This window comes from Natrix helvetica (assembly GCF_964273705.1).
Source record: "Natrix helvetica genome assembly, chromosome: 2".
In the NCBI taxonomy this organism is placed as follows: Eukaryota; Metazoa; Chordata; class Lepidosauria; order Squamata; family Natricidae; genus Natrix; species Natrix helvetica.
The window spans coordinates 286245145-286260610 of record NC_138552.1 but is presented as its reverse complement, the minus strand read 5'-3'; the positions used below and the strand labels follow the sequence as shown (position 1 = coordinate 286260610).

Below are 15466 nucleotides of genomic sequence, written 5' to 3'. Positions count from 1 at the left end.
TCCTGCAACCGTTCTTCGTATGTTTTAGCCTCCAGGCCCCTAATCAACTTTGCTGCTCTTCTCTGCACTTTTTCCACAGTCTCAACCACGGTGGATTTGATTTAAATCAACTCAATTTAAATCATAATTTTTAAAGAGCATCTGTCATCTCTGTCCCGCAGCAGCTCCCCCTCTGGCCTGCTGTTGACTTACCAACAGTCTCGGCATTGCAGAATATACAGCCTAATGCTACATAACGAAGCTCCATTTCATGCTGATATAACTAAATTATTAATGTATCTTAAATAGAAAACTATCTTTAGGTAGATTTTTTACTCCAGAAGCGTTTTAATAAAATAAATTCGATAATTTTTTTAAAAAAGATCCAATTTAAATAAAAGAAATTTGATTTTTTTCTATTTTAAAAAAAACATTGATTTTTATCCACCCTGGTCTCAACCTCTTTTTTGTGTATAATGTGGTGACCAAAACTGGATGCAGCTTCTGTGCTTTCAGCGATATTTCCTAACGGAGACCAATCCTGGACTTAAGTTGTATCATATGTATAGTGACATCATAGCAATGAGCAGCAACCGGCGGCTCTGGAGCTGCATGTGGCTCTTTCATCCCTCTGTTGAGGCTCCCTGTTGCCGGTCGGCTCCACAATTGATAGGACTTTCGGTTAGGACAGGTAGAGGAAAAAGGACGCCGCGCTAGAATGAGACTCTATGGTGGGAGAACCAGACTTCCGGTCAACCGAGGGAAAAGGACGCTGTGCTAGGAGGAGACTCTATGGTGGGGGAACTGACTTCCGGTGGGCTCCAGAACTGAATAGGGAGCTTATAAACTCTTTGAGTGTATAAGGTTGCCGACCACTGGGCTAGAAGACGTCCAGGGTCCCTTCCAATTCTATTATTCTGTGTTCTAGTCCATGGAGTCTTCTTGGGAACATTTTCAGAAGGGTCTATGGCCGTGATGGCAAACCTATGGCACGCGCGCCCAAAGTGGCACATAGAGCCTTGTCTCCTGGCACATACGGCGTCACCCGTTCCTCTTCCGAGTTTCTGGTGCACATACACGTGCAATAATCGGCTCGATTTAGTGCCTGCGGTAGTGCCAGAAACTGGAAGAGTTGATCTTCCGTTTTCTGACATGAGCATGCAAACTGGCCAGCTGATTGTCATGCACAGAAATAACTAGAAGACTAGCTTGCCAGTGCGCATTTGTTCATTTTCCAGCACGGGCAGCTCCTCTTCCAGGTTGCGGCCCTAGTGAGCGTGCACGCCATCACTGGTCTATGGGAATTCTCAGTTGTGGTAGTCCCAAAGGTGTTTTGTTTTCAAGAAGGAACTGGACTTCCTTGTTTTTTTTTCTTTGAAGAAATTTCGCTTCTCATCCAAGACGCTTCTTCAGTTCATTCAGTTGCCTTATTCAGTTCTCGCTTGAAAAAACACCTTTGGGACAATATCCAGAAGAGGTTCTAGGGCTGAGAGAGAGCGAGAGGCACAAAGATCTCCCCAACTGGCTTTGTGTCTAAGACAGGACTAGAAATTCATGTTCTCCCAGTTTATAGCCTGGTATCTTTAAGCACTACGGCAAACAGACTCTTTGTGAAGGTTTGTGAAGTAGCAGAAGACGCAGACTGAAATGTCAAACATTACAGACACAGAAATTAAGTTTAAGTTGGTCTCACATAATTAAACGAAGAAACTTCTCCAGGTCCTTTCTTACATACGTTACATTGCCAATTTGGGAGTACAGATTGAATGGTTATAGCCCAATTGTGCGATTTGGGTTTCTGTTGTTGAAGCTAGGAATGATTTGTTTTACGGTGGCCAGGATGGACTTGATTTAAATCCAGCCGATATAAATCACGATAATCACGATAATTTAGTAAAAAGGCTTGATTTAAATCAACTCGATTGAAATCATTATTTTTAAAGAGCAACTGTCATCTCCGTCCCGCAACAGCTCCCCTTTGACCCGCTGTTGACTCAACAACAGTCCCATTCACTTTAATGGGACGGCTGGTGATGGGGTAGTAACACAACAAAGTGAGAGACTGGTGGGCAGCTGTTGAGTGGATGCCCGCTAACAGGCACTGCCAGGGTAGAACTGAAATGACAGGTGCTCTTTAAATGTAAGGACTCGTTCTTACTGGTAGTTAGACTCCCCAGTATGATTATTTGCAAACAAAATGAAGGTTTCCTATTTAGCTCGCATTCACGGAATGTGTTCCCCAAAAATGTAAATATTGCAGAAGATACAGCCTCGTCCTACATAACTAAGCTCCATTTCATGCTGAATAAATTTAATTTTGAATGCACCTTAAATAGAAAACTATCTTTAGATAGATTTTTTCTCCGAAAGCGTTTTATTAAAATAAATTTGATTTTAAAAAGATCCGTTTTAAAATTTCATAATCCGATTTAAATTTAAAATATCCCCTTTTTTTTAATCATCAATTTTTATCCACCCTGACAGTCTGGTGCAACCATTTTGGCGAGTTGGCCATCAAAGTCATTATTGATTCCTATTGACTACATAGATAGATTTTATCTGGGATGATCTGTCCCTAACTTAGTCCTTCCGCTCTTTCAGTGGTGACTTTACACTATAGCCGTGATGGCGAACCTATGGCATGTGTGTCGGAAGTGGCATGCAGAGCCATCTCTCCGGGCACACGGGTTCCGGTGCACCAGCCAGCTGGTGTTCCCATGTGGGGGAGCACCAGAAACCAGAAGAATAGCTGCCCGGGGCGCACATGCACACCAGAAATTAGAAGACTAGGTCGCCAATGCGCATGTTTGTGCCGGAAACCAGAAGATTACCTTACCGGTGCACGCCTCCCCACTGGGTGGCTGCTCTACTGGTTTCCGGCATGTGCGCATGTGCGTTCCCGTTTCGGCACTTAGTGCCGAAAAGGTTAACCAACACGGCACTATATCTTAGCCTTAGCACAATGGATGATTTTCTCTGCTATCCAGGCCGTCCTTGACTTATAAACTTCATTTAGGGACTGTTCAAAGTTATAAGGGTATGGGAAAAAGTGACTTGTGACCATTTTTCATACTTAAGACAATTGTAGCATCCCTTATGGGGTCCTGTGATCAAAATTCAGATGCTTGGCAACTGATCCATATTTATGACTGTTGCAGTGACCCGGAGTCATGCGATTTACCTTTTGCGACCTTCCGACAAGGAAAATCAGTGGAGAAGCCAGATTCACTTAACAACCATGTTCCTAACTTAACAACCACCATGATTTACTTGACAAATGTGGCAGTGAAGGTCATAAAATGGGTCAATATTCATTTAACAGATGTCTCACTTAATAACAGAAATTTTGGGCTCAGTTGTGGTTATAAGCCGAGAACTTACTTGCCTGTACTTCTACTACGAATAGAAAATCTACATTTTTGGCGTCTGGGTGTCATATACATACGTACATACATACACGTATGGCTATCTGACTCACCAAAATGACATTCCAGGCAGTGTGCAATTATAAAACAAATTACTCCTAACTTCAGACATTCAAATGATATAATTGGGGCATTAAATATATATCTTCAAATTTCCAGGCGGAAGCTCCCTAACATCCTGGAAACAATGTTTTGTTTCACTTTTTTTTTTTAAAGTATTGTCTATCTGGAAAATTAAAGTCCTTCCATGAAAAATAGCCTAGAGCAGTGAGTTTCAACCTCGGCAGCTTTCAGATGGGTGGACTTCAATTCCCAGAATTCCCCAGGCAGCATGAGGAGTTCTGGGACTAGAGCGGTAAATTAAAAACCAATAACCGGAGTCAAACCGCAACAGCTTATTTACCTGATTTAAAGAGAATGGATTGGATGGCATTTTTTTCCTTGAGCTTTTTCACGAACTCTGCAGCCGTAACAAATTGTGCTGTTCCAAAAGTCAAATTGAATGCCAATTTGCCACCTGCCCTGCCATTTATCCCTCCCAAAAGCTTCTACATAATCTGGCTCTGTAATTTCTCTTGAAGACAAAGTCGTGTGTGATTTTCAGCACCTTAAACTGAATCAGGAAAGAGATTGATTCAATTTTCTTCCGTATTTCTCATTGCTAAGTGGCCTCGAAGCAATTTGGATCAGTATTGAACAATAAAATATAAAACACCGAGGCTTGCCACAGATGTCGCCCCATGGAGTTTCTTTACATTGGCATTTCAAGATGCGTGACCAACTCCCAGAATTCCCCAGCCAGCTATTCTGGCTGTTGAAGTTCACACATCTTAAAGCTGCCAAGGTAAACAATCACTGTACAGGTAGTCCTCGACTTAACGACCACGATTGAGACTAAAATTTCTGTGGTTAAATAAGGCATTAGTTCATTGAGTTTTTCCCCATTTTACAACCTTTCTTGCCACAGTTGTTAAGTGAACCATTGCAGTTGATAAGTTAGTAGCCCGGTCGTTAAGTGAATCTGGCTTGACTTTGCTTGTCAAAAGGTAGCAGGAAAAGGTGATGACATAGCCCCTAGAGTCTAGACGTTGCAGCCGTCGTAAGTATGAAGCAGTTGCCAAATATCTGAATCTTGATCACATAGGGATGCTACAATGGTTGTAACTATGAAAAATGGTCGTAAGTCACTTTTTCAGTGCTGTTGTAACTCTGAATGGTCACTAAATGAACCGTTATAAGTCGAGGTCTACCTGTATTACAATACAGATAGTACTCAACTGTTTTTTAGTGACCTTTCTAAATTATAACTGACCTGCCTTTTTGGGCTACTTGTCCCAAAGATGCTTTTTCAAGAAATAACTGGGCTTTCTTTATTTTTCCTTGAAGAGGTTTCGCTTCTCATCCGAGAAGCTTCTTCTTCTTCTAAAGAAGCTTCGGAATTGAAGAAGCTTCTTGGATGAGAAGCAAAATGTCTTCAAGGAAAAGCAAAGAAAGTCTGCTTATCTCTTTAAAAAGCATCTTTGGGACAACCATGACCTGGATGACTGAAAATCTCCATAAGCCTTTGGGCTACTCATGATCCAAATTCAAAATCATGATGGTTTTATGGCACTTCCAGTTTTGTGTCGGTCAGATAGAATTCAGAGTCTCCTGGTGTTTGGCCCAAAGTCATTCAGCTGGCTTTCATGCTTAAGGCAGGACTAGAACTCCTGGTCTCTGGTTTCTAGGCGAACACCTTAACTACTATATCAAACTGGCTCTTTGTTCTGGTTTTTCACACATTCCTCCATGGTGTTTGTTCTTTGCAAACTTTGTGGTTCCTCAAAGCATGGTAATGCTGTTCCCTGTAAACAGCGTAGGAGGAGATGGGTGTAAAGAGGAATTATTGAGTCTGTCATCTGCACCTCTATAACTCTCTGGTTTGGTTCTGCAACCCAACAAGACAGACACAGACTTTAGAGGATAATCAGAACTGCAGAAAAAACAATTGCTACCAACCTGTCTTCCATTGAGGACTTGTGCACTGTACGATTCAAAAAGAGGGCTGTGAAAATATTTACAGACCCCCTCACATCCTGGACATAAATTGTTTCAACTCGTACTCTCAAAACGATGTTATAGAGCCCTGCACACCAGAACAACTAGACACAGTTTTTCTTTGAATTCCATCACTCTGCTAAATAAATAATTCCCTCAACACTGTCAAACTATTTAAGTCTGCATTACTATTACTATTAGTCTTCTCATCGTTCCTATCAACCATCTCCTCTCAGTTATGACTGTATAACTATAACTTTGTTGCTTGTATCCTTATGATTTATATTGGTTGTTTCCTAGTATGATTTGATTGCTTATTTGTACCCTATGACTGTCATTAAGTATTGTACCTTATGATTCATGACAAATGTATATTTTCCTTTATGTACATTGAGAGCATATGCACCAAAGACAAATTCCTTGTGTGCCTAATCACACTTGGCCAATAAAGAATTCTATTCTATTCTAAAGTCTGTGGCAGTCCAAAATCAGGAAGTGTCCAGCAGCATCTTTTCAACCTAACAAATTTATGATGAGGCAGAAACCTTTTAAAATTACAGCTGACTTGATTCAATGAAAAAAAGTGCCTGGAGGCAATTGCCTGCGGGTGATGCTACTGGTTATCTAAGGATCCATGCACAGAGAATAAATGTGCAGTTAACCTGCAAGATAACAGATTTATTTTGAAGATAAATACAAGAGGGCTAGCCAGTACAAATACTATGAATATTATTACCAATCTCTACTGCTGTTACTAGACTAGGGGCAGGGTTGGGTTTTTGTTGTTGTTGTTGCACTTAAAAAATGGCAACACACAAATAGCACTTAGCAATAGCACTTAGTTTTATATAGTTTTACAGCCCTCTCTAAGCTGTTTATAGAGTCAGAATATTGCACCCAACAATCTGGGTCTTCATTTTACTGACCTCGGAAGGATGGAAGGCTGAGTCAACCTTGAGCTGGTTAGGATCGAACCCCTGGCAGTGGGCAGAGTTAGCCTGCAATACTGCATTCTAACCACTGCGACATCGTGACTACAACCTGCCAGAAACCTACTGCCACCTACTGCCACAGGAAAGAATAGGCTTTGCCACTGAAAAGCCTTTCCCTCTGTGGTCTCTCTAATAAGTCACATTTTTCAGGGCCGTTGTAACTTTGAATGGTCACTAAACAAACTGTTGTAAGTTGAGGACTACCTATATAGACAGTATTTGACTTACGGCCACATTTGGGATCAGAATTTCCATTGCTAGCAAGGGAGCTAAGTGAGTCACGCCTGATTTTATTACCTTTTTACTACAGATATTACCAGTGTGCAGGTGTTTTCCATAGTTATTGGTACCTCGGAGAATTCCTCTGTGTTGTCAATATCCCACTCAAATCAGAGGTGCGTTCCTATTGGTTCGGACTGGTAGGTAGTAACTCGGGCGGCCACGCCCCCAAACTGGTTTTATCGCCGCCGCCGTAGGCACTGCCATCTTGTTTTTTTGTTTCTGCGCATATGTGCAGGAACTTATTTTTTACTACTGTACATGCACGCATAGTGCGCATCAAGTGCTCACATGCCCGAAGCGCATCCCTGAGCGAACTGGCAGTAACAGAAGCCGGAACCTACCCCTGACTCAAATGATACATCATTTTTATTTATTTATTTATTATTTATTACTTGAACTTATTAGTCACCCCCTCTCCTCACAGGGACTCGGGGCGACGTACAAAAGTATTATATAGCGTACAGAGGAGGTAAGAATAAATAAATAAGTTACAATACCTAAAAAAGTTAAAACCCCAGTGAAATTAACCCTTGAAAACTAAAATTACCAATTAAAAATGCCCTGGGCTGGAGAGATTGTAGTATTATGCCAGGTCAGCTAGTCGAAACAGGTAGGTTTTCAGCTTCATACGGAAGGAGCGAAGGTCGGTTGTTGTCCTGATGTCTGGGGGGAGGTCATTCCAAAGGGTGGGGCCCACTACAGAGAAGGCCCTACTCCTGGGCGTCGCCCTCTGGCACTCTCTGGAGGACGGCACCCAGAGTAGTCCCTCTCTGTGTGAGCGGACGGGTCGCAGGGATGTATGGGGCAGGACGCGATCCCGCAGGTAACTAGGCCCTGTGCCATTTTTAGCCTTTCCTTTCCCTCTTCCTGTGTTTATAATAGAACAGGGGTTTCCAACCTTGGCAACTTTAAGACTTGTGGACTTCCACAACTCCCAGAACGCAAAATCGTGCACGCACCAAACCTGCAGTAATGCCGGCGGAAACCCACCCCTACACTAAACCAATGGTTTTAAGTCGAGGACTAGCCGTAATTAGACATGATCCTGACGCGAAGATTGAGTGGATAAACATTATACAAACAGGAGCAGAGGGCCCCCCGTTAGTTGAACAATATCTCCCGGACCTCTCGAGGAGGCTGTTTACAGGCTAATCATGTCTGCTAATGTTTCCGATTTCTTAAAAAGCAACACTTCCACCTCCCGCTGTTTTCTCCGAATCAAAGCAATTTGTTTCTGGAAGGATACCTTTTCCTCTCTTCTGGATCAATAGAGTGTGGCAGGGAACCAACAGTCCAAGATTATCTTTAGCTGAGTGATGATGATGATGATGTTTTGTTTGTTTAAATTGGCAAATGGCACAAGTGTTGCCGCTGCCAAAGAGAAGTTTGTTTGCTGTGGGATTTATTTCCTCTCAACCATGGGCTATTTAAAGGACACTGCAACTGTTGTTAAGTTACTTTTGTCTCTCTAGCTCTAGGGCAGAGGTGTCTAACCTAACTTTAATTCAGTTCCCAGAATTCCCCCAGCCACCACGGGAGAACTGCTGCATTCTTGCAAGATTTGTTGTTTTGGTTTAATGTATTTTGAGTGTTGAGATGGGAAGGATAAAATCTTGGACATTTATTTATTAACATTTATTAACATTAAGAGCCGCGGTGGCACGGTGGTTAGAGCAGGGGTTGGCAAACTTAAACAGTCAAAGAGCCATTTGGACCCGTTTCCCACAGAAGAGAAAACACCTGGAGCCACAAAGGTCCTAACCGGAAGCCCCCTGTTCAATTCTGGAGCTGACCGGAAGTTCAGTTCCCCCACCATAGAGTCTCCTCCTAGCGTGGCGTACTTTTTCCTCTACCTGTCATAACCGAAAACCCTATCAATTGTGGAGACAACTGGAAAACCCTCCCCTTGCCATAGAGTCTTCTCCTGGCGCACTGTGTTTCTCTCTCCCCCCCCCCCCGAGGCTCCTCTCAAAATTGTGGCGCCGACCGGTGATGGAGCCGCAGCAGAGGGAGGAAAGAGCCACATGCGGCTCCAGAGCTGCAGTTTGCTGACCCCTGAGTTAGAGTGCAGCACTGCAGGCTACTTCTGCAGATCACCAACAGTTTAGCAGTTCGAATGTCACCAGGTTCAAGGTTGAATCAGCCTCCCATCCTTCCAAGGTGGGTAAAATAAGGACCCAGATTGTTGAGGACAATATGTTGACTCTGCAAACCGCTTAGAGAGGGCTGTAAAGCACTATGAACCGGTATATCAGTCTAAGTGCTATTGTTATTTAGTTTCCTTATGTTGTCACTGGGTAACAGTGGTGGTCTTCAAAACACTGAATAGAAGATTTTGGTCTGTGCAAAAATGGACAGACTAACATTAAAAATAAAAGACAAAGGAGGGACAAATATTACGACACATGGAACAGATTCTACCAATGGTTAGAAGCACGAGGTGGACGTTGGAATACAGAAACATTTAGTTAGATGGAATTGGAAAGAGATACTATATAAGCATTGGTGTATTAGAATGAATATGACGGTCAAAAATAAGTGTACAATGTGAGCATTGTTTAAATCAGAGGTCTTCAAACTTGGCAACTTTAAGACTTGTGGATTTCAACTCCCAGCTGGCTGGAGAATTCTGGGAGTTGAAGTCCACAAGTCTTAAAGTTGCCAAGTTTGGGGACCCCTGGTTTAAATAGTATGTATGTTATTTGTTTTTCACTTTTGCTTTCATGGCAAGTGAAACGCCAGGACAATCACACTGTATTCAATATATTTAAAATACATATAAAATAATATATATATATATTTAAAAAAACACTGAATGGGATGTAGCAGCAATTCCTATGACGAAAATGTCTAATGAAAAATAGAAACCATTGTGCTAATTTCTAGCTTTCTGACTAATAGGTTACTCACAGAGTTCTAGGTATTTTCCTCCTTTCCCTTAATGGACTAGCAGTGTGGGCTGTATGGTTGTTGTTGTTTTTTTAAATTGACTGTTCCAAAGGTTTAAGGGCTCTTAATGATGTATATTTTTGCGTGCCATTTGACATAGGCTCCTCTGCTTTGAGCAAAGAGCCATTTGAATCAGGCCCGTAATGGCTGTTACTATTTATATTTATTTATTGCCTCTTATTGTCTCTTCTGACCATATGAAAACATTAGCTGTTCTCTGATCTATAAGCTGTCACCAGATAGGGCTGTTATCTGGAAATCCATGCAAGCTGCCACAAAGAAGGGGGGGGGGATCAAGCAGAGGTGGACGTCACATCATATAACAACCAGTTCACCGAGCACCGGAAATGTGAGTGCATGCGCCATCCGCTTAGCTCTTGCATGCGCCATCCGTGCAAGTCGCATGCATGTATAGGATGAAACGGCAACAGCCCACCACTGTGGTCAAGCTATTTTCCAAAGCAGTGGTCACCAATTGGTGATCCATGGATCACTGATGGCCCGCGAGAAAATTTTGGTGGTCTGCAGAAAAATATTTGGCATTTTTTATATTGCACTGAATCAGGGGTCCTCAAACTACGGCCCCTGGGCCGGATACGTGCAATGAATGCTTGTGTTGCTGCAGAGAGTCTCCCCCTTTGGGGTCTTTTTGTGTGGGTTGAAAGGGGGAAGAAATTCCCACTTGGGGTCTGCTTCAGCCTCCTGGTGCGGGGCTTTGGGCGAAGGCTGGAGGGCAGTGCCGCTGGTGGTGAAGAGCCAGAGGGCCTTGTTCCAGTAGGGCTGCATCATGGCTTGGAACTGGCTGACCATCTCAGCCCACTGAGCCTCCAGGCATTGGTACCTGGCCTTGCACTCCCGCAGGTCTTCCCTCTGCTTGGAAAGCCTATGCTCGCAGTCCTCAGTGAGGTGTTTCTGCTGAGCCTCCTTCTTGGTCAGATCCAATTTGAACTGAGCTGTTTTGCCAACTCTTTCTCGTGGTGGCTGCTTAGCTCCAACAACTGCTTCCTGTTGGGGCACTAAGGAGCCCAGGCGGGCAGGCAAAGAGTGGCGAGTAGAGGCCGGTGAGGCACCCCTTGACGTGAGTGACATCAAGTTGGCCACACCCACTTAGCCAGTCATTAGGCAGATCATATTAGTAATCCACTGGATTTAAAATTATGAATTTAGTGGTCTCTGAGGTCTGAAAGGTTGTGGCCTCTGCTCCAAAGCACTTGAAGGCAGGACAAGAAGCAATGGAAGGACACTTCATCAAGAAGAGAAGAACCAACCTAGAAATAAGAAGAAATTTCCGGACAGAATAATTCATCAGTGGGACAACTTGCCTCCAGAAGTTGTGGATGCTCCAATATTGGAAGTTTTAAAGAAGAGATTGGACAGCCATTGGTCTGAAATGGTATAGGGTTTCCTGCCTGAGCAGGGGGTTGGACTAGAGGACCTCTAATGTCCCTTCCAACTCTGTTAAGTACCGATACTAAGAAAGCCTGAAGGTGAATTGGAGTAGAGTGTGTGTCCTTGTGTGTGAGTGTCTCTATGTGTCCCTGTGTGAAGACAATGCTGATAGAGCAGGTGATATTGGGCCAAAAGATAAGCAAGCTAAGTGTTTACTTATTTATATACAGTGGTGGGTTCTGACCGGGTCAGCCGAACCGGTAGTGGTTTGGTGGCCTGGGTCACTGGAAGTGGCTGGAATTGGCCACGCCCCCATACCGGTTCTCCTGGCGGCGCCATAGGCACCGCCATCTTGTTTTTTTGTTTCTGCACATGTGCAGAACAATTTTAATTGCACTGCGCATGCGTACACGGCACACACACGAGCGGATCGGCAGTAGTGCTTGCCGGAACCCACCCCTGTTTATATACCTAACATTTATTACTTTTATAAATTATCTGTTTGGGAACATACCTGTTTCACCTTCTTCCTATTTTCCACACCACAACTCTATGAGGTGGGATGAGTTCAGAAAGAGTGACAGGCCCAAAATTACCCAGCTGGCTTTCATGATTTAGGTGGAACTAGAACTCTCTATTTACTGGTGATTGGTTCAAAGTCACCCAGCCAGTTTTCATGCCTAAAGCGGGATTAGAATTATCTCTTTCTTGGTGATTGGCCCAAAGTCACCCCAGCCTAAGGCAGGATTAGAACTCACAGCCTTCTGGTTTCTAATCTGGTGCCTTCACCACTAGACCAAACTGGCTTTTGGAATGTTACCTCTAATGCAGTGGTGGGTTTCAAAATTTTTTAGAACCTCTTCTGTAGGTGTGGCCTGCTTGGCGGGAGTGGCTTGCCAGCCATGTGACCGGGTGGGAGTGGCTTGCTGGCCATGTGACTGAGTGGGAGTGGCTTGGCAGTCATGTGATTGGGTGGGCATGGCCAACTTGTAAAATGTGGTGAAACTCACTTAACAACGCTCTTGCTTAGCAACCAAAATGTTGGCTCAGGAACTCTGGCATTTGAAGCACGCAAGTCTTAAAGCTGTCAAGTTACAAGACCCTTGCATCCCTAATCCTTTAGAAAAAAAAACCCCAGGGGTGTTCAAACTTGGCAGCTTTAAGACTTGTGGACTTCAACTCCCAGAATTCCTCCTCCAGTCATGTTGGCTCAGGAACTCTGGCATTGAAGCACGCAAGTCTTAAAGCGTGCAAGTTACAAGACTCTTGCACCCCTAACCGTTTAGAAAAAACAACAACCCAGAGGTGTTCAAACTTGACAGCTTTAAGACTTTAAGGTTTAGATAAGACTCTTAGAGGCAGGCGGGGCGATTGGTGAGCCAGCCAATGAGTGAGCAGCGGGCAGGGCAAGCGTGGTGCGGGCGGACGGGGGGAGGGAGCTGCAACCGGTTCTAAACAGCATGGTAGATTTGTGGGACCTCTTCTATAGAAGAGGTTAGAACTGGCAGGAACCCAGCCCTGCTCTAATGTTAAGTCAAGTTCTTGGCTTTCTGTGTGGGAGGTTGAGGAAGATTCCATTTCTAGCATCTCGGGTTAAAAGAATCTGAAGCAAATGATGATAAACCATATCCTGCTGAAAATCCTAGCAAGTCATTGCTAGGAAGGATGTGAGTCATGGTACTTTGGGATGTTTTTTTTTTAAATGAAAAATGAACTAAAATGTATTACTACAAGTAATACAGCTATAGTTGGAGATCCAGGTTGACAACTATCTTTAGACCATAGAAACAAATTGCGTTTGTGCCAATCTGTGTCTTCCAGTGGTGGGTTCCGGATCCCTTTGCAACCAGTACGATGCAACAGGGCCCGGCGTCCACTACATGAACGCATGCAGCACGCATGGACATGTGCGCAGCGCATGCATGCGTCCTAACCTCCTGTGATGTTCTGAGATGCTCCAGCTGCTCGGCGCAGGTGCAGTACGCTCCATGCGTGTGCGCGGAAGCACTGAAGAACTCAAATACAGGTAAGGAGGGTGGGCAGCCGGCCAACCGAGCCCTCCGGAGCACCGTACCGGAACGGTACCCGGTGCTCCTGGCTGGCACCAGTACGCCCGTACCGGGGCTGCTCGGCGCAGGTGCAGTACGCTCCATGCGTGTGTGCGGAAGCACTGAAGAACTCAAATACAGGTAAGGAGGGTGGGCAGCCGGCCAACCGAGCCCTCCGGAGCACCGTACCGGAACAGTACCCGGTGCTCCTGGCAGGCACCAGTACGCCCGTACCGGGGCATACTGCCTGCAACCCACCACTGATGTCTTGTAACCAAACTTACCTCACTGAGTTATTTTTATGTGACTACCATGAAAGATAATTTGTGTGTAAACCACTGAATTACTTGAGGGAAGGCAGGGATTAAACAAACTGTCTTTTATTAGGCTTTTAAAAACTTTATTTTGTCACCTGTATAAAATAGCGAGCACGTGTAAAATCAATAAATGCTTTGCTTTGACTTTGCTGCTCTGGCATACAGATTGGGACACGGTGGCTCAGTGGCTGAGCTTGTTGATCAGAAAGGTCGGCAGTTCGGCGGTTCGAATCCCTAGCGCCGCATAACAGAGTGAGCTCCCGTTACTTGTCCCAGCTTCTGCCTACCTAGCAGTTTGAAAGCACATAAAAAATGCAAGTAGAAAAAATAGGGACCACGTTTGGTGGGAAGGTAACAGCGTTCCGTGGGCCTTCGGTGTTGAGTCATGCCAGCCGCATGGCCACGGAGACGTCTTTGGACAGCGCTGGCTCTTTGGCTTTGAAACGGAGATGAGCACCGCCCCCTGGAGTCGGGAACCACTAGCACATATGTGCAAGGGGAACCTTTTAACCTGATTGGGGAATTCTGGGAGTTAGTCCATATATCTTAATTGGCCAAATTTGAAAAACACTGGTTTAGCTCTATGCGAAAATTCAGCATTAGTTTAAGTCGGAAGGGCATTTACGCCTATCAGTTTCAATTCCTGTGAATAACCTTTTACGTTCTTTTTATTTTCAGGTCAAGCAAATAATGGAAGAAGCTGTCACCAGGAAGTTTGTGCATGAAGACAGCAGTCATATCATTGCCCTGTGCGGTAAGGGGTGAAGGGGGCACCTTTGATTTTTCTGCTTTCTGAACATATTTTGCTATCAATGGTATCTCAGTGGTATCACAATATCCCAGAATACAGCCAAGAGATATGTTTGGAATCCTTGTCTCAGGTCCCCAGAAGACATTCACCCAACCTGCTTACCTGAATTTACTTATCATTTACTCCAGTGTTTCCCAGCCGTAAATTAGCAACTTTAAGATATGTGAACTTCAACTCCCAGAATTCCCCAAACACATGCTGGCTGGGGAATTCTGGGAGTCGAAGTCCACATATCTTAAACCTGCTGATTTACTAAAACCAATTCTCTGGCATGAAAAGTAGACCGCTCAGTAAGCCACATGAATTAAAATACACTCGGCTAATTTGTGATTCATTGTGTTTTCTGAGTAGAACAAGTACCAGTCAATGTAATGTAGTGGCAAGAAAAGATACTGGATTAAGACCAAGGGACCCTCTCAGTTTCAGAAGCTCCCTGTGGAAATTTTGGCTAGTCCATCCCTCTCATCCTGGCCTACCTCACAGGGTTGTGGTTTTGGAGATAAAATGAAAATTATAACTCTTTGAGCTCCTCCAGTCAAGGCAAAAAATATTGATCTAATAGTCACACATTTATCTACTTTGTCCCCACTGTATCTTCTGAAATCAGGATGGGGATGATGGTTGGGTGTAGATCAGGGATCGGAGACTCAAATTTGTATCAGCCTGAGCCATGGGAGCTGACTTCATGACATGAAGCCTCTAAATTTCTCTCAGCCAATTTTACCTCACAGCTTTTTCATGGGTGAAAAAGGAAGTGCTGTGTATGTCACCTTGGGTTCCTACAGGGAAAAGCAAACTACAAATCTAATAAATAAAATAAATCATTTTATGCCACATTAGCAGGATGTTAGAGGCTTCCTGTTATTGGATAGTTCAGGTTCAAAGAATGACCACAGCCTCGCAAGCATGCTGGAATCATAATCTTGAGAAAGGACTGTGAAACTTTTAAGAGCAGGGTTGGCAAGTACAATAGTAGTGCAGAGCCTGCTTGGTTGTTGTTAGTTGCAAAGTTGTGTCCGACCCATTACGACCCCATGGGCAACGTTTTTCTGGGCCTTCCTGTCCTCTACCATCCACCCGGAGTCCATTTAATCTTACACCAACTGCTTCAGTGACTCCATCCAGCCACCTCATTCTCTGTCGTCCCATTCTTCTTTTGCCCTCAATCTTTCCCAGCATTCGGCTCTTCTCCATGAGTCTTTTCTCATGGTGGCCAAAGTACTTGAGTTTCCTCTTC

The 15466-nt window shown here is 44.1% G+C and overlaps 2 protein-coding genes across 5 annotated transcripts in view; one reads left to right on the top strand and one right to left on the bottom strand.

Moving 5' to 3' along the window:
* SGSM2 (small G protein signaling modulator 2) overlaps positions 1 to 15466 on the top strand; it is a 157094-nt gene that overhangs the window by 13456 nt on the left and 128172 nt on the right. For all 4 annotated transcript variants that reach the window (XM_081944350.1, XM_081944349.1, XM_081944348.1 and 1 more), the window contains exon 2: positions 14097 to 14172. In XM_081944350.1, coding sequence (XP_081800476.1) covers positions 14097 to 14172 — 76 coding nt within the window. The remainder of the gene's footprint in view (positions 1 to 14096; positions 14173 to 15466) is intronic.
* Positions 1 to 15466, bottom strand: part of LYRM9 (LYR motif containing 9) — a 403766-nt gene that overhangs the window by 301069 nt on the left and 87231 nt on the right. The window lies entirely within an intron of this gene.